General features: G+C 43.0%; 10 protein-coding genes across 10 annotated transcripts; 6 read left to right on the plus strand and 4 right to left on the minus strand.

Annotated features, from left to right (window-relative positions):
* Window positions 1–4,713: 4,713 nt before the first annotated feature.
* On the plus strand, window positions 4,714–5,134 carry PSV08DRAFT_363581 (uncharacterized protein; the record flags this gene model as incomplete). Its single annotated transcript, XM_014217941.1, has 2 exons — window positions 4,714–4,982; window positions 5,037–5,134. 2 exons carry the CDS (start codon window positions 4,717–4,719, stop codon window positions 5,101–5,103), a joined length of 333 nt encoding a protein of 110 aa, XP_014073416.1. The 3' UTR covers window positions 5,104–5,134.
* Window positions 5,135–5,962: 828 nt separating this feature from the next.
* On the plus strand, window positions 5,963–6,860 carry PSV08DRAFT_372322 (uncharacterized protein; the record flags this gene model as incomplete). Its single annotated transcript, XM_014217942.1, has 3 exons — window positions 5,963–6,070; window positions 6,185–6,578; window positions 6,634–6,860. The coding sequence occupies 3 exons, from the start codon at window positions 5,963–5,965 to the stop codon at window positions 6,858–6,860; spliced, it is 729 nt and encodes a 242-aa protein (XP_014073417.1).
* A 1,194-nt stretch (window positions 6,861–8,054) lies between these two features.
* On the minus strand, window positions 8,055–9,073 carry PSV08DRAFT_311475 (uncharacterized protein). Its single transcript, XM_014217902.2, has one exon. It carries the CDS (start codon window positions 9,015–9,017, stop codon window positions 8,397–8,399), a length of 621 nt encoding a protein of 206 aa, XP_014073377.1. The 5' UTR covers window positions 9,018–9,073; the 3' UTR covers window positions 8,055–8,396.
* A 1,095-nt stretch (window positions 9,074–10,168) lies between these two features.
* Window positions 10,169–10,603, minus strand: PSV08DRAFT_311501 (uncharacterized protein). Its single transcript, XM_066092653.1, has 2 exons — window positions 10,403–10,603; window positions 10,169–10,371 (listed from the first exon to the last, which is right to left on the minus strand). The coding sequence occupies exons 1-2, from the start codon at window positions 10,481–10,483 to the stop codon at window positions 10,201–10,203; spliced, it is 252 nt and encodes an 83-aa protein (XP_065948754.1). The 5' UTR covers window positions 10,484–10,603; the 3' UTR covers window positions 10,169–10,200.
* An 876-nt stretch (window positions 10,604–11,479) lies between these two features.
* PSV08DRAFT_226140 (glycoside hydrolase) lies at window positions 11,480–13,329 on the plus strand (the record flags this gene model as incomplete). The annotated part of the gene is made up of 1 exon (XM_014217943.1): window positions 11,480–13,329. One exon carries the CDS (start codon window positions 11,480–11,482, stop codon window positions 13,184–13,186), a length of 1,707 nt encoding a protein of 568 aa, XP_014073418.1. The 3' UTR covers window positions 13,187–13,329.
* Window positions 13,330–13,699: 370 nt separating this feature from the next.
* On the plus strand, window positions 13,700–14,793 carry PSV08DRAFT_372325 (Alpha/Beta hydrolase protein; the record flags this gene model as incomplete). Its single annotated transcript, XM_014217944.2, has 4 exons — window positions 13,700–13,742; window positions 13,792–13,974; window positions 14,071–14,621; window positions 14,665–14,793. 4 exons carry the CDS (start codon window positions 13,700–13,702, stop codon window positions 14,791–14,793), a joined length of 906 nt encoding a protein of 301 aa, XP_014073419.2.
* Window positions 14,794–15,541: 748 nt separating this feature from the next.
* PSV08DRAFT_410773 (uncharacterized protein) lies at window positions 15,542–16,471 on the plus strand (the record flags this gene model as incomplete). The annotated part of the gene is made up of 2 exons (XM_014217935.2): window positions 15,542–15,611; window positions 15,888–16,471. The coding sequence occupies 2 exons, from the start codon at window positions 15,542–15,544 to the stop codon at window positions 16,469–16,471; spliced, it is 654 nt and encodes a 217-aa protein (XP_014073410.1).
* Window positions 16,472–17,458: 987 nt separating this feature from the next.
* Window positions 17,459–18,512, plus strand: PSV08DRAFT_311507 (uncharacterized protein). The gene is made up of 2 exons (XM_014217903.1): window positions 17,459–18,134; window positions 18,185–18,512. Exons 1-2 carry the CDS (start codon window positions 17,599–17,601, stop codon window positions 18,219–18,221), a joined length of 573 nt encoding a protein of 190 aa, XP_014073378.1. The 5' UTR covers window positions 17,459–17,598; the 3' UTR covers window positions 18,222–18,512.
* Window positions 18,513–18,522: 10 nt separating this feature from the next.
* Window positions 18,523–19,047, minus strand: PSV08DRAFT_248899 (uncharacterized protein; the record flags this gene model as incomplete). The annotated part of the gene is made up of 1 exon (XM_014217945.1): window positions 18,523–19,047. The coding sequence occupies one exon, from the start codon at window positions 19,045–19,047 to the stop codon at window positions 18,523–18,525; it is 525 nt and encodes a 174-aa protein (XP_014073420.1).
* Window positions 19,048–21,048: 2,001 nt separating this feature from the next.
* PSV08DRAFT_353179 (uncharacterized protein) lies at window positions 21,049–21,387 on the minus strand (the record flags this gene model as incomplete). Its single annotated transcript, XM_014217946.1, has 1 exon — window positions 21,049–21,387. The coding sequence occupies one exon, from the start codon at window positions 21,385–21,387 to the stop codon at window positions 21,049–21,051; it is 339 nt and encodes a 112-aa protein (XP_014073421.1).
* Between the last annotated feature and the right edge of the window lie 4,039 nt (window positions 21,388–25,426).

The raw sequence follows: 25,426 nt of genomic DNA on the forward strand, positions 1-25,426 counted from the left end.
TATAGCTTAATATATTTAACTTAAGTTTTAAGTATAAGTATAATATAAAGAGTTATTCTACTTATACGTTCCTATCTAATTATTATAAGCTAAGGTAAGCTACTTATAAGTAATTAGTTTAGAGGATCTAAAAGATAAGACTGCGCTATAATTCTTTAACTATACTATAGTTATATAACTAATTATATATAATTAGATATATCTAGCTAATTAAAGCGTAATTATTAATAATTACTTTATTAATTGTATATAATTACTTTAGTAGCTAATTAAAACTATACCTTTTACCTAACTATTTATAACTACTATATTAATTATATATAATTACTTCTACTCTCTAGTATATAGTATAGGTATTAAGCCTTTATAGCTTAATATATTTAACTTAAGTTTTAAGTATAAGTATAATATAAAGAGTTATTCTACTTATACATTATTATCTACTATATTATACTCTACTACTCTATTTATAAAAACTAACTAATAAGAAGCTTAATACTAAAAGTTTTATATTACTTCTACTTAAGCTATACTTTTAATACCTTAAATACTCTTATAATAAATAATATTATAATAGATATTTTAGCTACTTTCTAGACTAAAGAAACTATAGCTAACACCTATAAGCTTAATTTTTACTATAGTAACTATAATAAACTTAAAGCCTAGCTTCTCTAGGTTAACTATTACTTCTACTTAGCTAGTAATAAGATTAATAAAAAAGATAAAGTTATCTTAGCTACTAGTTACTACTAAGGTAATATAGAGAAATAGTTTTACTCTATTATTAAATGATATATAGACGACTCTATTAATAATAATAAAAATACTAATCTAGTTAAAAACTAAGATACTTTTAAAGCTAAGATATAATAAAACTTTTTACTCTTTAAGAAATCTCTAATTATAAAATAAAAAATTTAGACTCTATACTAAACTAAGTCTACTACTAATTATATAACTTAATTCTAGTAATATATAATAAATATTAAATAGAATAATAACACTCTTATATATATATACTAATAAGGCCTTAAACTAATAGTACGCTAAGAACTTATAAAAAGTAGAGCTTATATTACTACCTTTAATAAACTTATAGTAAAAGCTATTTAACTTAATAATAAGCTATATAAGCTTATATTAGAAGAATAACTATTTAACTAAAGAATATATAACTATAATAATAAGAATAATTAGCCTTAATAATAATATTACTAATATTTATAGCCTAACTAAGGATAATAAAGAAGCTATTAGCCTAGAACACCTAGTATATATACAACTAATAGATATAAACCTATACACCTTAATAATATTAACTAAGAAAAGAGACCTAGTAAGCCTTACTATAAAAAAGATAAAGATAATAAGAAGAAAATTAACTACTACGTATATAGTAGGGAAGACTATATAGTATATAACTATTAAAGTAAAAATAAGGTTAAATAATAGCTTAACGTCCTATACTATAAGTTAGAGCTAGATAATAATAAATTATAGAATATTATTACCTAACTAGAGATTAAATATTACCTAGATAATATAGAAGTTATTAGTAGATTAGATAACTTAACTTTAACTACGTCTAAGAATATATCTAAAGCTAAACTAGCTAGTTATTATATAGGGTTTAGATCTATACTATTAAAGATATAAGCTTACTAGCTAATCTCTAATAGAATAAGTACTTAATCTTTAACTAAAACTCGTTAATTAATCTATTACTAGAAGCTATTATACTATTATCTAGTAATATCTATCTATTACGCTATAGATTATGTAAGCTACTACTAAGAAGACTCTTTTAGAATCTAAGACAACGAATATAAATAGTAGTAGAATAGCTAGTAAATAGAAAGTAGAGAAGAGTAGAGCAAATCCTATAGACTACCTTAGAAAGACAATTTAACTATTCTCTCTCTCTTAGTAATATCTTTTTATCTCTTATTTATCTCTCTTTATTAGAACCTTTAATAAGCTGCCTCTAAGTCTATTACTAGATAAGTAGAAGGTAGAGACCTCTACCTCTAAGCTACTAGTAGAACAAGCAGTAACTTCCACTACCTAAGTAGTAGTATTCTAACATATACTTCTCTTACTAGGTTCTATACTATAGCTAGTAAGCTTTACGCTAGTATTCTGTAAAGTTATCTAGTAAGATAGTAAAGTAGTATACTTAGATAGAAAGATAATAAAAAGTTTAATAAACTTAATCTATATTACTATAAACTAATAAGTAGTAATTATATTAAGTAAAGATACTAGTAAGAAAGTATAATTTAAGTTAACTATAATAAGAGTAAATAATAAAATCTATCTATTTTTATATTCTTATTACTTTTATCTAAGTACTCTCTATTCTCTCTTTCTTATAGAAGTAGTAGGAGTATAATTCTTCTAAGGCCACCTATACTCTAGAAGTAGAGCTCTTAGTAGGAGTATATATATTACGTGACTATAGCCCCGCGGTATTTATTACCTTCTAACGCAGACGTGGTTAGCCTCTAACCCTCGTCGTCCTATGTTAAGAAGAGAATCCTTCTTATTACTTATAACAGTGTATTTAGATATAAAGTAATAATAAGTTAATAATTCTTAATCTATATTAAATAGACTAATAAGTATTAATCTTATAAAGTTAAATAACTAGTAAGAAAGTACTATTTAAGTTAACTATAATAAGAGTAAATAATAAAATCTATTTATCTTTATATCCTTATTACTTCTAATCTTATTATCCTATCTATCTTATTTTAGCGGGATAGTTAGGATAGTGCTGCTATTCTATTATATACTACTATTCTAGATAGCTAGCCTTAGTAGGATAGTATATCACGTAACTCTAAGCCCTGCGATAGCTATTACCTTCTAACGTGGATGCTTATAGGCCCTTCGCCTCTTCGTCCCTTATTAAGGAGAGAATCCTTCTTATTACTTATAACAACTAACCTATTTTTTAGAGTTTAATACAGTCTTATAGAGGTCTATCTAAATTCTTTTATTATATAACTACTTTAACTATAAAGTTAATTTTTTTAATATCTAATTTTAGTAGGTTAGAGTATAGCCTGCTATTCTTTTCTAAGATAATTAATCTAATACGCTATATAGCAAATAGAGGGAAACAAGTCAAGCGATATTTATAGCTAGAATAGTATTAAGGATCTAATTCTCTATAAGAATAGCTATCTAGTACGTCTGAAAATTAGTATATTATTAAAAACTATCTTTAGTTCTAGATTTTATTAACTATAGAGCTCTTTACACGATACGTTAAACGTATAATATTCCTTTAAGTATAACTAGCTACTACTAAAGTAGTGCTAGGATAAAATAGAATAAAACTAAATAGCTTTATAATAATATAGAATTAGAGCATATTTATTAACTTAAAGATGCTTATTAGATAATTAAAGGAAGTAGCGAATATACGTTAATAGCATATTCATATAATCTTCGCACATCTGTCGGCAGTATCATTGCGAATATAATATAACTCAAAGACGATAATTCTACTATCTACTTATATCACGGATAGCTTTATCCGTTATGTACATCTCCACCACGTCTATCGGCGGTATTATTAATGGTACCTCCTTCGCATACGCTGCCGCCGTCTCTCCCCCCCTGGGTGTGTGGCTGTCCCGTCCTATTGTGAGCCTAGCATACCAGATAACCTCTGCGTATTCCGTCTCGACTATCCTGTATTGTCATTTATCCCTGCTTCTTTGATAGCCTAGAATCAGGATAAAGAGTTTAACTTTATCGTTTCTGCGAAGGAATCTTACATGATATTACAGACTAGGCCGCTCGTCTTAATGCTAGCTTATCAGAGTAGTAAGAGCGAATGACGGTACAGGATACTTGGCATATGCAAAAGCAAGCAGGGATTTGGAACGATATAACTATTTGGGGTAGACATAGTCTGACTATACCACTATACCGCTTATGTAAAAAAATGCCAAAAACAGACACAAAATTAGTCACTGTCGCGCTTTTCACTCCTACTACTCTAATAGCCTAGTATTAAGACGAGCGGCCCGGTCTGTAATAAATACTAAAAACGGCTCAAAACTTGGACGAAAATACGCTTTCGGCCTCTACGGCTCAAAACCTGGCTGAAAATACGCTTTCGCCTCTACGGCTTAAACCTTAACTGAAAATACGCTTTCGCCTCTACGGCTCAAAACTTAGCTGGAAATTCCCTTTCCGCCTCTACGGCTCAAAACTTAGCTGGAAATTCCCTTTCCGCCTCTATGACTCAAAAATTGGATGAAAATTCGCTTTCGCCTCTACGGCTCAAAACCTGGCTGAAAATACGCTTTCGCCTCTACGGCTCAAAACTTAGCTGAAATCATGCTTTCGCCTCTACGGCTTTGATAAGCTAGAATTACGACGAGCCGTCTTACGTACATTACTTCTATGTAGTACACTTACATAAACTTGTAGGCTAAACTGCTTAACTTAGTTTTAGCCTATCAAAGCTATAGGAGTAGAATGATACATAGTACAGAGTACAAAGTATGATAAGTAGTAAGCAGGAAAGTTTACAGGGATATTTATTGGAAGTTATCTCAGAAAGGTAAGGCTAGAGAGCTTCTAGACTATACTATCAGTCTATTATTAGGTAGCATACTATATAACCCGCCTGACTCCACATGTTGATGAACACCAGCATATCACTATTTTACTTAGTAACGACATACAAGCAACATGAAGCTCCTAACCCTCCTTTATACTGCCACATCTCTGCTAGGCATTGCATCTGCAGATATTGAGAAGCGCTGTACTATCGGCCTTGATATTGAGTGTTGGTATCAGGGTTTCTATTCAAACGGCGATCAGGTCCGATGCGCAGTTCCTGGACAATATGCGATCGCCTACGCATATGGAGAATGTCCTAATACCTACGACGGCAAGAGCTTTGCTTATTCCACCTGTATTACGGCTGGCAAGTATAATGGACGCCATAAGTGCAGGTACGTTCCGAAAGGTTAAAATAGGATTTATACTCTTTTCTAATAAATTAAAAGCGACTCCCCAGCCCCAGATGGCAATGATCCAGACGACAAAAGCTTTGGAAATTATGGTGGAAATTAGATTGTACGGGCTATATAGTCAGAGCTAGACTCTGAGGTTATGAAAGAGCGCCGAATAGAGTCGTGGGGCTATATATGTATAATTGAAGAGAATATATAGCTTATATAAAGTTTTTATCTGATTCAACATCAGATATGTCTGATTCAACATCAGATAACTACTTACAGAATGAGACTTTACTATCGTCTAGAAAGATAGCATTTATCTTGCCTCTTAGAACGTGATATCACGTGACTTCGATATGAGACCTAAGGGAGAGCCCTTGGGCTAGTAAGGCCAAGGACCTGTTAAGCGTATAGATCCTGAGTAGAAGCAATACAAGACTAATCAAGACTTATGGAGTTCGGCAAACCTGTTCTTCGAAGCCTAAGGGTCAGTTTTGCCATACGTCGACAAATCGGTACTCGGCCATGATGGAAACCGGTCCATCTTGGAATTGCTTCGTAACAACTCACACGCTAATGCAGCATTGCTGAACATCATCTGTGCTCACGCGGCGCTTTGCAGGTCATGTCCAGACGCCGAGATATTTTACCGCCGTACGCTTGCACTTCTTGATGGATCGTCTCTTCGCGGCTCCAGTTTGGAATTCGGTATGTGAGGATATCTGAGCAAAAATACCCCACTGCATACTGTTGATTGATTTGATACGCATAGTACAAGCTGTTCTACTACTCTGCAGTTTTCAACAGAATACGCAGCGCTCCATTGCAAGCTGGACATATCACGCAATCGCAGTCAAGGCAGCTTTTCAATGGGCCTGCATGCATATGACCTATATAATGGAAAGGATGCTCGTTATTGTGAGATCCTGAGAAGAGTCTGGCTCGGTGTAGTCATACAGGATAGCGGCTTGAGTATGGCGTTGGGGCGGCCTCGTCTGATCCCTCCATCCCACACAAGCCGATTACACGAAGAGAAGAGCTTATTGGGTCTCACTGACAGCAAAGTTTTCTTCTATCAGCTTGTGTGAGTGGCCTAGGAGTGTGACAGATGAAGCTGACTTCCACCCAGGGAATTAACTAAAGTGAGAGTCTCAATCATAGAAGCGACTGAAGAGCGCCATTCTTGTTCTTCACAGCCTTGTCGCATTCAAGAGATTCTTTCTCAAAGATTACAGCACGTATGCAGGCTTGAACAGTGGAAAAGGAATCTTCCATTGGCGACTGCATTTACTAGCTGTGCAGAAGTAGCGATGTGGTTACCACCATCGTACAGTAGTAACCGCTTCTGCATTCTGCTAACTATCCATTATTATGTCACCGTTTTGCTCATCAATCCACCAGTACTTGATTCGATCACGATGAGTGAGCTTGGACAGGACGAATTCCATTCATGTACCTGTGAGATTTCAATAGCTATGGAAAATCACTTTGCTGCAGCGAAAGAACTCGACAATATCGTATCCTGCATAGCCAAGGCATGTCCAGAGTTTTTTTACAATAATGCAATTTGGTGGACCTGCAACTACTATAGTGAGTTTTTGCCTCTAAGTTACAGATCTTGCAATGCGCGATTGACACTGGACAGTCTTCACTGCCGCCTTACATCTATTTGGAATACTTCTGGCGAGTTACCAAGCCGACTCCATGGTGCGAGACAGATTGCCCAGCTCGTTGGAGGTTCGGAAAGCCCTAGTATCAGGCTTGCAAACACTAGAAAGTATTGATAGGGGCAGCCTGATGAGCCGGAAAGGCCGTCAGTGTCTGCAAAGACTTTTAGATATGCTCGAGACAGCTGGTAAGCTTCACACTTAACAGTTAAGGCGACTCAATTGCTGACCCACTTTTCGATGAAGTGCCACATGCGGCATCTGTGCCTTATGACACGTTACCTAATGATTCTACACTTACAGGCGCATTGGATGATATCTTTTCACAGTTTGTCGCTGAACCCGGATGCGATTTATTCTTCAGTCCAGCCAGCTAGGTTTTTTGGATTTAGATATAGAAATTCCGAACTTCGGTTCTAGCAACCAGCAGCCCTAGCAAATGATGCTACGCAAATTTGACTACTAGTACATTCCAATGCTAGTGATATTTGCGCCAGTGTTTCATAATAGTTGTTCAGTGGTATAGTAGGTCAGTGCACCTATCAAGAAGAGAGTAACAGCCTTCATAACTACTCATCCATTTAACAGGCTAATAATTACTAATCTTGTAACGCAAGGTGGTTGGTAAAACCGTATATTTTACGTCAACTAGAATAAAAGTATATGATAAAATCCATCTATCCGTATTTCTTTATTACTTCTAGTTCTATCCTCTATAGCCTTCTATCTTGATAGAGAGTTTACAAGGACCTTGGTCCTCCCTTATATAGTAGCCTCCTAGAGGCTATACCTTAGCGAGATACAAAGACACATAATCTCGCCCTACGACAACTATCATTTCTGTCAAAATCCTCAGCGGTTTATTAACTAACTCCTCTTTATACCTAAGGAAGTGGCCCTTTTAGATATTGTAACGGCGCAAGCAAGACTGCTCGGATCAATGTCGGCAGTAGTGTCACTTAGAGGCATATGGGAATGCGTGGGACATTCAATGAGGCTTGATTCGAATAGCCACCTATATGCCTTGCACAAAAGGATATCCAAAGTCTACAGAACTAGCTATAGAGAGTGTCTCCATATATGCCTATCCTGGTCGGATCTGAGTCGGATCCGACTATAAGAACGAATGACTGCTGAGGGGAGCGGTGGGTACTTCCTCCGATCCAGCTCCGGGATAGTTCTGATACTTTGCAGTGTTGTAACAGCGTTGCAGACATTACTTATAACACTTACTGTAGGATCTTCTATACGTATAAGGTTTCGCGATTAAGCAATACAAGGTAAACATGTGATTTGATTATGTGTTTTATTCACAAGCGCAGCCTTCTAGATACATCAGCTATGTTAGCTAGAGTAGTTCTTACTGTATAAGAATATGCAAGGTCCAAGTAAAATATTCGTTACTTCAACTAATAGTGAATAATATCAATATCTATGTATAACAGCAGGTTGAAGGATACTATATTCTAAAGACAGCATAAACTCTTGAAGATGGCAATCTGAAATTAGGGCTTTCTCTTGTTCGAATCTGGTTCCTAAAAGACACTGAGCGGGCCAAGGGATTATTCTTGGCAAAGAAGATTGCGCAAAAGGTTGCAATAAACAAAGCGAAGCCAGCAGGTAAAATTTCGGTTGTTACATGGCTACCTGTATAGAAACGCCAAAAGTCGCAGTATAATTGGTCTAACCCGAGTGATGCTATACTCTCGCTACTAATAACCCTCAAAATTAGCACACATCTTTAAGAGATGATGATGTGAAACCCGATAGGGCACTCTCCGTTGCCCCCGTTATCCTGAGCAAACTTCAAGGTCGTGTCGTCACTGCAAATGCTTCCACCAACGCTAGCAAAAGCCTGACCCTCTTTGTAGTCGCATGGGCCACCACCAAGACGGTAAGCATTGCCGAGTTTGATCTGAGGAGCATCGTTGAACGGAGGAGCTAGTACCGGCTGGTTGTTGAAGGTAGTTTGGCCAGGGACAGGGAAAGAAACACCGGTGTTGCCTTGGAAGATGATATTACCGGGTCCTTTCTCCGATTGCTTGGAGCCGCATCCGCCGAGCATGAGAACAAGGCTGCATGTGTTGTTCTTGGCCCAGGCGGGAATGTCAAACTTGGTCAGAGTGCACTTGTCACCAGGGGTGACCTCGGCCTTTTGTCCGGCCGGAACGGCTTTGTTGGGGTTTTTCTTGGAGACTATTTGGAGGAAGGTCGGGCTAAGTGCCTTAGGAGGAAGTTGGCCAGTGGGAGCGATGGGCTGGATAGCAGGGCAAGCTTTGTTCCCACGAAGAATCAAGGAAGAATCTGTGGGAGCGGCTACTGCAAGAGAGAGGAGCGCAGTCAAGATAGCGAATGACTTCATTTTGAGTACAGTGAACCGAGAGCTGTCCAGATGGAAAGGTATATTAAATAAAAAAAGGAGGGTGAGTGTGCTGTATAATGATCGTTAAAGTTGATCTCGCCGTGAATTTATATTGGATTCATGGAAGGTGGTGTTCCTAATTAAGACATGGATGATGTTCAGCTCCGCGCCACTGGGCTTATGGTGGCCCTGTATTTCCACAACGAATACGAAGAGCTGGCCCTGTAACTGTCAAGAGTGCCACACCCAACTGTGCGCACTAGCCGTTTGAGTAAATTAATTATCGGATCTCCTAGGGTACACAATACATCGCCAATTATAGCGATGCGGGAGCGTTTATTGAATTCAAATCTGGCTGGGTATAAAGGTGATGAAGGCTAAAATTGACTCTTTCGAACTTGGAGACTCAGGGGATTTTGAAGCTACTGTTACAGATTCGAACCCTCTACTGACGATCAAAATGTTAGCCTTGCTAACGCACCGTCGGTAGCGCAAAGCATGTGGTTAGTTTACTGTATTTGCACGAGGCGCTCGCAAGGTACATTTTGCCGTGCATGTGGCTTTCAAATATTGATTTGTTTTTACTCAGCTTATACCCCAATCCTTCGTGCTCACAGACTAGTTGGAAAGGTACCCCCTTACGTGGTAAGGCCTGGTATTGTTATGCGCCTGACGAACGATGTTGTTGGCAGCAAACTCACTAGCATCCATCTTGGGCATAGCTTAGGCACACTTGGCGTTCCCCCTCTTCCGAAGCCGAAGCTAAGCTCACGCCTTGTGGGACCCGTCTGACATGCAACACGAACGTGGCACGCCAGGCCCCCTAATCAATATGAATTATCGCTAGCCATAACAGATAAGTTAGCCAAGGGAGATTGTCCCAGCCCATCTACCTTCGCTTCGACGTTGTGAATCTGGTCATGGTTACATGATGAGTGTACTTCACATGCGAATGCAAACTATTTTTCTTGCTAATCTCACATTCTATCCAGCCTCTTGTGTGACATTTAAATACCAAACATGGTTTGGAGCTGACGGCCAGCGATGCCCACCTCAAGACTCTTTGATTAACGAGTGGATGTTCGAAGCCGTCTGTGTTGGCAACACAGTGGTGTAGCGAGGTCCCAAGTCTAACTCTTCCCAGATTACTCAATCTCGCTAGATAGCCGAGGGCGTAAATAGTCTAAGAGTTGTTGCTACACAGTAGCGCTGCAATGGGCATCTGCAAGAGCGGAGGGGAAAGGATGACCTCAATCAGCATTGGCACACTGGACGTTTGTCTGAGGTGGCTAAGGGACTTGCAGAACCATGGCAGGCAAACTGAATAATCAGAGCGCACTCTGAACTCGGCGTTCTCAACGTCCCATGGTCATCGAGCTTGATACCGACACCAGCCTCATTGTCCTTGCCGCCGTCACTGTTGTTCCAATCACTACCGCCGCCAGCCGACGTGAGCTCTGGTGCATCTGAGTTGGCCGTCTTCATCGCAAGAGTGAGGACGGTTAGCCATGGAAATGTGCAACGCAGTCATGACCTGGTCACCTACAGAGCGGTCCATCTAGACGTGCTCCTGTGCCTCGACGTGTCCCTTGGCCATCTAGTGTAGTCTCGCCTTCGGGGGCGCCGCGGTCGATGTTCCGCATAATATTGTGGCGGTAGATGGTGCCGGGCATCTAGCGACGGCGTCGGTTACGTATTCGACTCGAATGCATCGAGCAGGTGCTTCCACACGAGGATACTATTCTGCTTGGAGTTCTCGACAACCGTCTCAAAACAAGCCGTCACCTGGTCGGAGAGTGAAATGGCGATGGCTTACAGTTACCGCACGACGTTCTCGTCAGGTGTGATGCTCCTCCCAAGACGCGTCTTTCGCGTTGTTGGCCGTGCTTGGACGCGGAGCGGCTGGGTGTCGGCACGGACTATAATTTTTCCGCATCGTGTGTGGCGAAATCTCGGTACCAATCTACATACTAGAGGGTGCATCGGGAGTTGAATTCAGGTAGAATTACAATCCAGAGCTGCCGTGTCTGTGTGCACAAGAAATACCGCGGCAAGAATTATCCCGACGTTCAACAGAGAGCGGCAAAACTAAGTTGCATGTCCCAGTCCATGTCACGGAGTATTACGAGAAGCGGCGCAGAAGTCGTGCTGGCTAAATACCGTCTAAAGTGGCTGAAATCCCCAAGATGCTACCCTGACACTAGCCCGATCACAGGCAAGATGCATCAAAGATATCCAGATTCCGGGTTAGCTTCAGGCGGGGTTGGACTATATGTCGTGAGCCATGACGTTCCCCGAGCGTGAAGCAAGGGCGTTGAGTACGAATGCCAACACCAAGACCCATCCGAGTGGCGGGACGGCGGGATGTAAGCCGAAGACATCGGGTGGGGTAGATTGGCATCTGTATATATTCATCCTGGATGCCCCTCGCCAGGCCTCTGATAGTGCCATTGGAACTCACCATGAGGTTTACCGCTCTCATCCCGTCGCTGCTCGCCTTCTCGGCACCAGCATGGGCAAAGAACTCGACCTACTACAACCCCGTGCTCCCTGGCTGGCATTCCGACCCATCCTGTACGCCTGTGAACGGAACGTTCTTCTGCGTAACATCAACATTCATCTCCTTTCCCGGTCTGCCTATCTACGCATCAAAGGACCTCGTCAATTACAAACTCATCAGCCATGTCTGGAACCGCGAGTCCCAGCTTCCAGGCTACAGCTATGCGACCGACGCCCAGCAGCAAGGCATGTACGCTGCTACTATTCGGCACCACCAGGGCACATTCTACGTCATTTGCGAATACCTAGGCACAACCGGCAACCGTACCAATGGTGTCTTGTTCAAGACTACCGACCCATTCGACGAAGCTAGCTGGAGTGACCCCGTCCTCTTCCGCGCTCCAAAAATTGACCCTGACCTATTCTGGGACGACGACGGCAAGGTTTACGTAGCTACTCAAGAAATCCGCATCCAAGAGATCAACATCGACACCGGGGCTATGGGACCCGTCATCAACCTCTGGAACGGCACCGGCGGCGTTTGGCCCGAAGGTCCTCACATCTACAAGAAAGACGGATGGTACTACCTCCTCATCGCAGAGGGTGGCACAGCCGAGGACCACGCCGTCACCATGGCCCGCGCCAAGACCATCACTGGCCCCTATACCCCCAGCCCACACAACCCTCATCTCACCAATCGTGGCACCGATCAATATTTCCAAACTGTCGGCCACGCAGACCTCTTCCAAGACGGCAATGGGAACTGGTGGGGTACCGCCCTAGCCACGCGCTGGGGACCCCCCAATAGCTCCTACTTCCCCATGGGTCGAGAAACTGTTCTCTTTCCCGTGACATGGCCCACCGGCGAATGGCCCATCATGCAGCCCGTCCGCGGCATCATGTCCGGCTGGGAACTCCCCGCCCTGTCTCGCGACCTCCCCGGCACCGGACCGTTCAACGACGACCCCGACGTCTATGACTTTCCTGCTGGGAGCCAGATGCCGCGCAACTTGGTCTATTGGCGAGTACCGCGACCAGGCATGATCAGCGTAACGGAGAACGGGTTGCAGGTCGTGCCGAGTAAGAATAACTTGGGAAACAAATTCAACAATACGACGCCGTCAAGTAAGGCCATTAGCTTCGTGGGACGTAGGCAAACTGATAGCACCTTCAAATTCAGCGTCGATATGACCTTTAACCCGACTCAGGATGGCCAGGAAGCCGGCATCACCGCGTTCTTGACGCAGTATGCTAACGTGCAGCTTGGTGTTACTCGGCTCAACGGCTCAACCGTGTTTCGCTTTAACTCGACTGAGTCCCGGAACAAGTACACGCCTCTTCCCGAAGCATGGGAAGAAGAGCCCATCCGCCTCATGATTGACATGTGCACCCCGGATGAGTACTTATTCTCCGCAACATTGGCCGACGGTGACTCGGAGACGCTCGAGTTGGGCAAGGCGGCCACAAGTCAAGTGAGCGGGGGTACAGGGAGTTTTGTCGGTACGCTGATTGGGGTGTATGCAACGTGTAATGGGGCTGGGGATCATGTTTTGGATTGCCCGGAGAGTACACCCAAGGCCTGGTATAAGAAATGGAGGTATACCGGTGTGAAGCAGTGGGTTGATAAGGGGGTTAGTGTGGCGAGTGACGGGTTTAATCAGGGGATTTGATCGGGCAGGAATGGATGGTCAGAATAGAGCTTATACTCTTAGTGCAATTCACGACTATTTTACAGTGAATAAGATAACCAACAGATGGTCTTACATCCAGAGCCAAATTCGTCAAGATTACGTAGTAAGATCAATTCATTCCACTATAGTAAGGGGTGCGTGAAATAACTGATGTAGACAGTATTGATGTACCTACTTATTTATACCTTTTGAAAAGAGCATGTTCATTAATTTCGAAATACCAGCTTTTGTACTACTACTGCATTGCATCCTAGTAAAACGAACCATCTGAGACAAAAATTTTGACAACCAAATTTTGTAACGAGAGAGACATCGCGAGAAGAAGAGAGTAGAAATATTAGTAATCAAAGCCGCCCCAAAGAACAATCTCAAAGTCCGAAGCTGACAGATGATGTCTGCGGATACACCATTCTTCCGCGTAAAGCATTAGACGGCTCTCGGTCGATCGGTATAAATCCGAAACACCTATACCAAACTAGCTAGCTCAACCAAATGAGTTACCTTTGCTACGACATTCTGTCATCACTTTTGATACGTAAACATTAAATATAATACTGCCATAAGGACTAAACAAGAATAAAAAGTCATCCCCAAGCTCACGAAACCATCCGTCAGCAATGTTACTTCCTTTCGTGTTGTAACACCCGACCTTCCGGGCTATAGCTTCTCACCAGCTCCCAGAGCTCCTGGGCTAAATGCTACCTTGCATGCTGTAGAATTTGCAAATCTTATAGAACAGTTGGGCTATGAAAAACTTGTACTCTACAGTAATCAAGCCTAAGTTCTTGATCGGGTCGACTGTGGAGCAACTATGATTGCATACCTTGCATGTTTGCTAGTCGTGCGTTGCTAATTCTTAACAGGCACAGAACTTAGAGCCTCCATCGGTCTCACAATGGTGAGCAAGTACGAAAGCCGCAACACACACCACTTCTGCGATATGCTTTGTTTGGTACCAAACGAGAACGACCTTGCGCGCTATGCTGCGAACCAGACTACAAAAGAAGAGTCGGAATTCATCCTATCCATACAGGCCTTTTTCAATCAACACTCGGCTTATGCAAGCATCCACTCAAGCTACCCTCTTTCAATTGCGTACGCGCTCAACGACAACCCCGTCGGCTTTTTAGCCTGGATGTACCAACTTCTTCACACTTCCAGTGACATTGCTTATACAAAGGAAGACATCATCAGACAAGCCTTCTTACCTTACGTTCCTGGCTTTTACGGCAGTACCAGGAGTTACAAAGAGCTATTTGACGGCGCCATATTTGCACCCGCGAAAAGATCACCGGTGCCGACAAGCGCTCTACAGTTCAAACTTCGGGGCGACCCAATGTTTGCCTACCCAGAGATGGAGTACTTCAGCTTTACAGCAAGTGGGGCATTCATGAGTCTTGATCCATCAAGATGTGTTTTCAACGCTTGGGTCTTTTGACACCAACTTGTTTTAACAGCCCCTAACTTCGCTGAAAAGATTCCACAATACCACAGATCTAGCACGTTACAACGAAGGTGGGAGTTTCACTGCCAAGAGCGTACCACATCTTGTGGTCAAGGAGATTAGGGCGGTATTTGCCTCTTAGTCACTAAGAGTCTACGGCATTGGAAATGCTAAGCGAGTAATAAGTACTGTCTATCTTGGATGAGAGCAAAACACATTAGAATCTATCAAAGAAGACGCCCATATTTTAGAAAAGACGTATATCCGCAATATTTCCATGTTCAATTTCGATAATATGCCCGAGCAATATACATTCTAGACACCAGAGTTGTATATTACACCCCACGTAAGATTTCTGCCTCCAAAACACCCTATGAATCATGGCAGACTTAGTAAGCTCCTGGATATGACATTAATCATTATTGAATGAAATAAAAAGGTCTGGACGCTTCTATTCGATCTCATACCAAGAGAATCGACACACTTCTGAAGGATACTGCACACAATTGACAAACAGATTCTCTCTCCCATAACACGTATTGATAGTGAAATTCCTTTAGCGTACCATAACCTGGAGACGCGTCGTTTCAATATAGTTGATGCGCGAGTTGTCCCCCCCCCCTCAAACACTTCTCTCATCTCGCAGCGTCGAAACATGTTTCTTCATTACAATGCCAAGGAATCCGCAAAGTCGAGAATTCAAATCTGTCCCCCTTGCAACAAACGAAAGACTCATATTTCAGTGCCAAATAAAGGCTTCTTGATGTCTCCTTAAAGACCCACTTCACTGCGTCCAAGCTGGTGTACTGAATTATGCAAGCATAATGTCGTACGACTCGAGAACTTATTGGCACATTTTCAGTGGCAGATACCAATCCGGTGTTAACATGATGCACAGATCTCAGTTTTGTCCGACCATTGGTGCTCAGTACAAGAAGCTAGCCGTACGCGCAATTAAGCGTACTATTCAGCTCCCTTACAAATTGGCCGAATATCAAGCCACTTGTGACATGAGTTCGTTTCTAACATCTAGAACACTTCGCTACACTTTTTTCGAGACTAACCAAAACGAGGCGTTTGCTATACCGTTTTTGGCCTAGTACAAAAATCATCCGTGAATGTATTCTTGCAAGGCTAATACTATCTGCGACTATTTAAGGAAGAATATACCGCCCAAAAACGATAGAAATCTTCATCCTCACATCATATACGCAGACAAGACTCAACAATTTTCAGTGTTCTCTGAAAGCATCATGTTCCATTTCCGAAACTTATTCCTTCTTTCATTAGCGGCCTTTGTGCCCAATGTCCACACAGCCAGTCTACCTCATTTGGTTTCTACTGCCAATATTTCCCCGCGAGCTACGCTCGAAGGCAATCTTATCAATAACACCGATTTCAGCAACCCTACTATCGCACCATGGGTCTCAGAGAGGGGCTGGTTTTCAACCTGGCAACTTACTACGCAGGGTTGCTGGCCTGGGCAATGCATTCAGGTCACCGGTCTAGATTATCGTGGTTACGGACAAATCTTTTCACAAACCGTCACCGTCCAGGCGGGCAAGAGATACGCCGCCGTTATAAATACTGTGGTCGACACGCCTCTCACGCAATGCCGCGTAAGCATGCTCTGGGATGGCAAAGAGATGCTCACATATCCTTCACAAAGAGATTGGACGAGCCTCGCCAGGGACATGCCAGTAAGCACGACAACATCAGAACACACATTTGGAATACGCATGACCTGTGTCGGCGTTAGTGGGAGACCATCTTGGATTAAGATTGATAGAATTTTTCTCATTCCATCCTGGTTCAAGTAGTCAAGAGTTTGAAATGATGGATGGGAGTTGGCTGGCGAATAGACATTGAGTACCCTCTCTGTTAACCAGCGAAGGGGGATCCTTTTTGAGCTTTGCACCAAAATCTAGGGCATTAGCATTGATTGGTACTTTCGATATTGGTCTTTATTTAACACACATCACATTTTAATAATGCATAGTTATTTATCTGATTCACTCCATCATTGTTTTCCTGCGATGCATCCGAGTTGAAAACCAATGATACTGACTTGCTCGACGCACTCCAGTAGGCAACGAGACAAGGCGCCACATTCTGAGAAACCACGCTGATGCACTTCGTACACGCGCATAGCAAGAGGAGCATTGAACGAACTATGCAGGCGGTACACGTTGGGCCAGCGATGGGCCACTCTACGGATGTAGCCAAAATACCAGGAGTGGATTTTGACAGTACTCTGGAATAGAAAACCACGTTATTAGAACGGCAAAGGAGGCATAGAAAAATGTACAAACAGTATTCTGAATGCAAGGTGTCCGCCTAGCGACAGCCCAACCGCTTTTCAGCGCTACGGTCACCACCGGCATTGACAACGCAGCAGCAACACTGTTCTCCCAATGCCTAGATGAGGAGATACCGGCTTGGATGCGGCACCTCCTGGGACTAATACAATGCCTGGCTGCGAAGCTGGCCACGGACCGCTCCCGCCCGGTTCCAGAGTAAGCGGTATATGGGTAGGCACACGTGCCATCTACTTGGTGCCTACTGAAGAGGAAAAGTGCAAAACTTTGGGTTGACGGCCAGCTGGGTTTCAGCTGAATCTGGCGAGCGCCCCCGCTCCCTTTGCCGCCTTTGGGCTGCGCTAGCTGCCCATCTAACACTTACAGCATCGACACTTAGCCTCCCAAAGCTAGACGCACAGGCAAAATGCGCCACTCAGCCGCACCGTGGCGCTGTTCACCTACTCATTATTATAGCATAGTCTCGCTGATAAGTAAGCTGGGTCTTTGCTTTGCTGCTCGTCTTCTCTTTTTGTTCGTTTTCCCACTCATCTAGCGACCCAGCAAGTCTAGCACTAGATACACATTCTGTATGCTCTTCGCTGGCAGAAGTCTTTGCTCTTGATAATTCTATTCTGCGTACTCTTAACATGGCTGCCCACCGAGAAGACTCCACCACTAAGCCACCCGGCTTAGCTGACCCCTCGGAAACAAAGGCGCCGAACAACGCAAGTGCCGCAGAGGTTATGAAATCTTTTGAAGGGTTTCTCTCCTTCGTTCTCAGCCTTTCCATCTTTGGTGCTTCAACTTTCGCTGTCATTGTGTCAGAAATTGCAAACCCTAGCGAGCTCGGGGCGAATCCACGCTTTACTCGTGAGACCGTTCGAACCCTGCTTGGTATCTCCTGGTTACTCTTTATCGCTGCGCTTTATTTAGTGGCTGTTTCCATGAGCCTCCTAGCATTTCGGCGAGAGCATGCTAAGCCATCGTCTGATGGCATTGGCAAACATGCATGGGAGCGCCTAGGGCTCGTGGCTTCATCTTTTATCCAGCTCTTGGTAATCGCGGCATTCCTGTTCCTTTCGCTTGTTCTTGTGGCATACACTCCGGCGGTTGGATGGGTTGCGGTTACATTCACTTCGATAGCGGCAGCCTTCGCCTTTGTATCACTCGCAATTCAATGGATGTAAGTGCACCAGTTCTTTCGAGATAGCTAGACTAACAAATGGGTGTAAGCGAGCTTTCTAGGCATAGACCCGGGACGTGTTTGTAGATGAAATTCGATGCAGAAGCTGGTTAGGGCACTTGGAAAGCCTACATACAGGATTTGGATCAAAGAACTCAATACCCTCTTGTAACTGAGAAAGAGTTATTCTGACTCCAGGCTACAATGTAGTTCTTCTCCAAGTATAGTTAGGCTAGAGTAAACACAGGCTAACTTTGAAGCCCTTTGACCAGCGAAGCGTAGATTTTGCTGTATACGGTGCATTTAATTGTGCAGGTATATATAGGTACGATAGAGAAAGTATATACAAGTAATGAATGTCAGATGCGGTACGTTAGCCTATCTGATCTCACATGCCGTCATTAATCATAGCCTGAACCATCCTTACATGTCTATCCGCGTTCGTCTCGCTCCATTCGTTATCGTAGTTCAACCCATACGGCCAAAAATGGCTACCACCACAGTTGATCTTTGCATTCGCCCCGTCAAAGCTCCGAAGCAATGGTAGCGCTGTTCTCCAATCACCCGATGCACATTTGCTGTCGAATGCTGCTGTTTGCCCCACGCCCAATGTGTGCGAGATTTCATGCATGGCTGTGCGTTCTGTCATGTATGCACGGTTCGAGCCGAAGCGCAGGTCGCCGTTGTAGTTTGCTTCGGCAGTTGGAACGCCTGGTGCGTAGGCGACGCGGATCGTCTTGTTGGCAGTTGCGAATTTGTGGTAGCGGGCAACGGCTTTGGTCATTGCCGCTTCGATTCTGGCGTAGGCGTCTGCTTGATCCGCGGTGGGGTTGGATACTTTTGCCAGCGACCAATTAAGACGCGCAGAGGCGTTGCAGGCGTACGCTGCAACGAGGAAGAGAGACAACTTCATGGTGTGGAGATGCAACTGCTTGATTCCAGAGACAAAAAAGGCTGGAGCAATAAGACACGGCAATGCTGTGGACCTGTCACAAATATATGGTATCGTGTACTGACAATTACCCTAGCCACTTTGACCTACTATGTACATGGTCATTTGGACCTTCCTCATACTCATGGGTGTGGCTAAAACGGCCGTGCAGCCTTATTAGGGAGGTGCGAGATATGAGGTGGGTCTCTGATATTTTCCGATTCACTTGGCGGGTGTTATGTTTGTCTATCCACCTAACAGAGTCACGCATTCAGATATGCATATCATTTTCCCATAGCGATTGGCATTGTTCAATCAAAATTGGCTTGGTGTTGCGGTGTGCAGGGTCTGAAACGGTCAAGCGTCGGAGTATTGATTGCATTCAGGGATTCCTTCCCCGCTTTGAAAGATTACCATCTTGGCATCTTTTCGAAGCCTATGCTGTGTTTATGCTTCTGGAACATTTGTAAGCAGCAACCGTTACCAAAATGTTTTTAACAAATCTTTTCAATATATCACACTGGATGTAATGATCAGCTGTATAGCCGTCAACAAGGCATTCACTTTTGATCTTTGTCCGGTCGTGTATTTATGCGCCCAGATATATACATACGTACTCAAAAGAACCCCGGTAAACTTCATTGCCAGCTCAAGGCAAGCCCGCTAAACTGCTTCAATGCTAGTAAGCACATCCGAGCCAAACTAAACGAGCAAATGCTAACCGTGTATGTGTCAAGCATTACTCTAGCACCATCCTTGGTAGCCTTTCCGACCTCTTTCGTAGTGGTAGATACTTGCACATACATTTACTATTGCTGAAATACTATTATAAGCCAAACTGGCGTTTGATATTAGAAAAATCGTGCTGTATAGATATGCGTCGTATGTAGGTGTGGGTGCAGCATACAAATACATGTAGCGAACATCATGCTCTTGCTCAATCTCCTTGGTCTACAAATTTTGAGATGCAAATGATACGGCGCAAGCAATAGGTTCTGCGCTGGAGCCAACTCCATATGCGATTTTCTCGGCAGCGAATCAACAAAACATGAAATGTTCTAGGGGTCTCAACTTTAAGCAAATCCCATTCTAAAACAGTTATGTACTAACCCAAATGAAAGCAGACAAGATCTCGGGTCCTTACAGACCTTGGAACACGTTAGGGCCCAAGAAGGCATTATTCTCCAGCAACTCAAATTTCCCGCATGCACACGACAAATTCCCAAATCTTAGCATTTTTGCCGTGGAAAGTCCTTGACCCAGATTTGTACCATGAACTGTGCTGGGCTTTTGTACTGATGAAGGCAAAACATCAATGCGGAAATTATTTGACAACTCCATTCGTTTATGTACGGCTTACAACTCCATTCACAATTGTAGAGACAAGTTTAGGCATAAATATCTTGCAAATGATCGTGTTCCATCAATTATCAGTCTGGAAGCAACTGTGATCTCTGGTGATATTCAAGGATCGACCTTGTTTAATATCACTCGAGGTGAACTTGATTGCATGGCCTGCAACAATGGCAACAGTAGTAGAGGTTGCCGAGTCAGCACCTTCAGAAACAGTTCCATATTCAAATAGTGCGATGCTATCTCCAACTTCAAACAGGCTCCAAATTACGAGAATAACCATATGGTTTCCAAACCATCGCATTCACTTTGGCATAGATCTTGCATTAGAACGCGGGCTATCGAACCAGTACGTCACAACATCACCAAGACCAGAATTGTTTCTATGGGAAATGAATATTTCGTAAGGTAATGACTGTTTTTAGAGAACATTTAAAGACAGTAGCTCTATATCATCGCGATTCCACCAAAACTTGAACGCAGTTGCAACCCCAGCCTGTTCAGTCTTTCATGTTGGCTCAAGCTCAGATCGTATTTGAGAGTTCTCGAAGATCTGGAGTGTTTTTGATCTAAAGATTGGTAAGAACGGTCTCTAAGTTGATGTGGCGATACACTTACGTGTGTGAAGCCTTATCCAGATCGAGATCCGAAAGCCCTTGCGTTGTAGCCCAAAGTGATGCACTTGCCCACTTGGAAGGCGTTTTCTCGTCCATCTGCCCACCAGATCCTGCGAGCAGAGCCAGCACAGTTTCCGATGTCGTAGAAGTCTGCTTTCTGGAGGTTGCCGCTAAGGTTCAGGATACGGAAAGATTGAGTGGCGGGAATGTTCTGATCACGGCAAGTGTTGTCCCACACATTGACATCTTTCGCATCGCCTGTGCAGTCCCTGCCAGAGAAGGCGGTGAACTTGTAACCAAGAGTCCCGGAAGAGAGACCAAGGAAAGCGACCAAGGTAGAGGTGAAGTGCATGATTGTTGTTGGTGTTTCAAGGTTAGCTTGATGCTACGGACAATATTGTAAGGATTTCAAAGAAGATGTGGTGATGATGAGATGAATATGAATTTGGTACTGTCTTCTAGAAGAAGACATAGCTGATATATATACTTGAGGATTCAAAGGCGACAGAGGGCCCTATTCACAGAGTTACGTAACTCCAAATGACATTCCCGATCTATCATTGATGGTTTGATCATATGAGCGCCGTCTTCCGCACTCGGGTTTTCTTAGCAATCATGAAGATGATGATTTTTACCCCAAAAAGTTTGAATATGTTGATTGTTATCCCAAAAGGGTGTATACACAAGCTTGACTAGTCTCTAGTGGCGACTAGTGATGACTGTGTAGAAGATAAAACCTGAGTCATGTGCCAAGATGTGCTACATACCCGAGCTGAACTATTCTGCCTCTAGATTGTTGGTTTCATGCCAGTCGAGCTCACCCGTTGGTGATTAATGTGTACTGGCTTATTTTAGCAAATCCTTCAATGAATAAATGGCTTGGAAGGACAGTCGAGGTCTTTGTGAATGAGTCTTTTGTCTTTAGGCGAACATGATAGTCGAGGTGCGAACATAATAATTGACTTCCATCTTTCCCGTATTTCTCTCATCGAGGAATGGTTTCGTTTATGATGCACGCAATTTTCTAGTATGTTGACTTACGAGATTATTCGGTCAAACACGACGAGTCGCCCTGCAAGCCACCTACTCGGTTACCCCTTCTTCCGTACTACTGCTATAACGTGGGCTGAAAATTGGTGGATACCGCCATAAGTAAACTGGGGCCGCAAAGCCTCATGTTGGCCATGTGTTGGTTGAACGAACATCATCAATCTTTTCCCTTAAGTAGCTCGAAATCCTTGCGTAGGTATATACTCCAATCAGCACACAGATCTGGGGAAAGATCTAGTCTAGCTATTGACTATTCCATAATGACTTAGTTGTAATCAGCGCTATGTAGAGGTGGGGGCGGCTCAGATGTTCATTATGCAGATATGTGTGGAACAACCTTGACCATCGGGTAAGAGCGCCGAGCTTGCTGAGCAGATTCGCGTATAGTAGCGGGTGCGTGCGTCACCACGGGCATGACTTTACAGCGCTTATTGGCTGCCCTAATAGTAACAATCCAGGCACCCACCTCATGTCCACATTCGGCGATGTAAGGCAACCCGCAATGGGCATATGGCGTAGCAAACCTTGGCTTAGGGCCTGAAAATTATGAGGCATGAATCAAATTCCGATTTGTGCCGTGATAGGATTAGTATTAGGTATGAGGCTTTATGTGTCTCTACTTTTGCTATTAAAGTGCGGGAAAACTGGCCTCTGCGCGATGCTAATAGTATCGGCCCTACCGACTCAACTAGTGTCTAGTATTGTTGTTATCATTGTTAATTAACGTCCTATGTTAGCTCGAAGGCTATATAAGACGTGCAAGCTAATAAGGCTTATAGGTATCTACGGAGTGTTATGGGGTAGGTTATATACCTACCCTATTATAGCCTAGTTGAAGGACGGATACTATAAGTAGACACCAAGCCTCCGATACTTTACATAGACCTAAGCAATACAATTGTTATGGGCTGGGCCTTTCAGGATACTGTTAGGAGCCAAAGGTTATTGTATTGCTTAGGTCTATGTAAAGTATCGGAGGCTTGGTGTCTACTTATAGTATCCGTCCTTCAACTAGGCTATAATAGGGTAGGTATATAACCTACCCCATAACACGGAGTGCTATTAATTTAGTATAGTTAGAGAAGAGAGTTATCTAAATTAAGGTAGAGCTCATAGCCTAGTGTTAAGGGGGGTAGTAGGGGGTCTTATAGGTGGAAGAGGTAGGTGAATTAGGTATAGGGTAAGAGCACCTACTATAGGTGTTGCCTTAGTTCTTAGGGTTTCCTTTATACTAGGCCTATAATACTACCTTAGTTTTCTTAATTAAGCTAATTATAGCTAATATACTTATATTTATGTATAGTAAGAAAGCTAGTAATAAAGAGTCTCTATTAGCTTCTTACATCTTTACTCTATATTTTTAACATAGCGTATAGCTTAATAGAATATATATAGGATCTTAAGTCGCTCTATAGTTATATATTATATAGAGTTTAGATCTATACTTCTCTTACTAGGTCCTACACTATAGCTAGTAAGCTTTACACTAGTATTCTATAAGGCTTATCTAGTAAGATAGTAGAGTAGTATACTTGGATAGTGTTAAATTCCTACTAAAGTGTTACGACCAGCCTCAGAATGTGGAGGGCATTTCGCTGTTACATTTGTTTAACGAGTAATCTATAAGGGAACGGGAATGCAGCAAGAAAAGGAGTCACGTAACGAGTCCTACAGATCCTACTCAGCCTTGGCACGCTTTATGCACTAGGACTCACCAGGACCACGTGACCAGTCCTACCGATCCCCGTAGTCCTACAACCCCTCGCTATTACTAGGACTGCTAGGACACTAGGACTGCACAAGTATATAGCATTAGGCATCAAGCCCTTATAGCTTGATGTGTTCAACTTAAGTTTTAAGTACAAGTACAATACAGAGAGTTATTCTACTTGCACGCTACTGTCTAATATTGCACCCTGCCGCTCTATCTGCGAAAACCAACAAATAAGAAGCTTGACACTAGAAGTCTTATATTACTTCTACTCGAGCTATACTCTTAACAATGCTCTTGTTACTTCGTGAGGGCTTGATATGGGCTTCTTCCTTCATTCTTCCTTGATCTTCTAGCTGTCCCTTCCTTAGGTTCGTAACAGGTTAGTGTAGTGTTGGGTTACTGCTTATATAAGACCCTACACCGACACCTACCCAGGTGTTAGCAACCCACCACCGACACAACCCCTACCCATTTACCACCGTAGCTATTTCTATTTAAGCTACGCGTTATTTTCGGCCCGCAAAAGTGTAGTAACCACATTGCTACTAACTACTACGAGAGCGCTTAACCATCACAATCTAATCCTTGCTTCGCCTCATGTTCCTAATGGCTGCCATCACATACTAAGGCCTGATAGATAGTCTTAGCGTGATCTTGATTATATAATCTAAGCTAAGCTAACGCACGGAGTACATTATGGCCAATTGCATGTAAACGCGTAATTTCTTTAACCCTAAAGTGACATAGTGCACCGGACATCCCGAATGTCTGAGCTGTGCATAAGCGCAGATACGCTGCGTGGCTTACAATCGGGTAGCTGGACGAAGCTAACTTGATTGAAACAGGTTGGGCGACTCCAGGCATTGCGCGCATGGACATAGCTATTAGAGTACGCCGAGCGTCTAAACGTATTGTCTGAGCGCTGCTCGGCACAATAGCCCTATACTTGAAAAGGCTAGCTGCCTATATCTATCCGCTTGCTACTAAGCGATAGACTAACTTAACTCGTAATCGAGAGCTATAAAGGATGTCAGGGCCTCAGGACATTGAAAATTCATCCGCTACAAACATCGAAACTAGATAAACCATTTAGTGAATCGATTGTCCTATCAAAACCCCTTTCTGAGTCTCGATCAGCCCAATCTATAAAAATGTTGAGCAGTGAGTGGCTAAACAGACTAATACTTAGAAGCAAAGTTCTAACCTTAAGTACGCAGGAGCCCCACTAGTGGTTCTAGCAATTATAGCGCAACTCGCCACCGCACGATTTTCTTTCAATCTCCGTGTTCATGGCGATAGCACCGACGCATGCTGGACGGAATGGAATGTATGGGACGATTATGTGCCTTTGAACCGTGACTTCGGCCCATACGAGTGCCGGATGAATGGGGACTCATTAATTAATGGACCAATGTTTGACTCGTCAGTTTGGAATGTCGGTACACCCGATAGTGCCAGGATCTCGTGGCAGGATATACTCACCGCTCGTTGTGTTAAATACGATCGGTATGGGTACTCGACGTGCATGAACTTCCATACTAGCGTTGGGGATGATGGAACCTTTTGGATAGCAGGTGATGATTCTGGAGCTTGGATTTGCAATCAATTCGCAAATCAAGGGTATGAC

This window comes from Bipolaris maydis, assembly GCF_028858645.1.
Source record: "Bipolaris maydis strain C4 unplaced genomic scaffold PSV08scaffold_10, whole genome shotgun sequence".
NCBI classification, from domain to species: Eukaryota; Fungi; Ascomycota; class Dothideomycetes; order Pleosporales; family Pleosporaceae; genus Bipolaris; species Bipolaris maydis.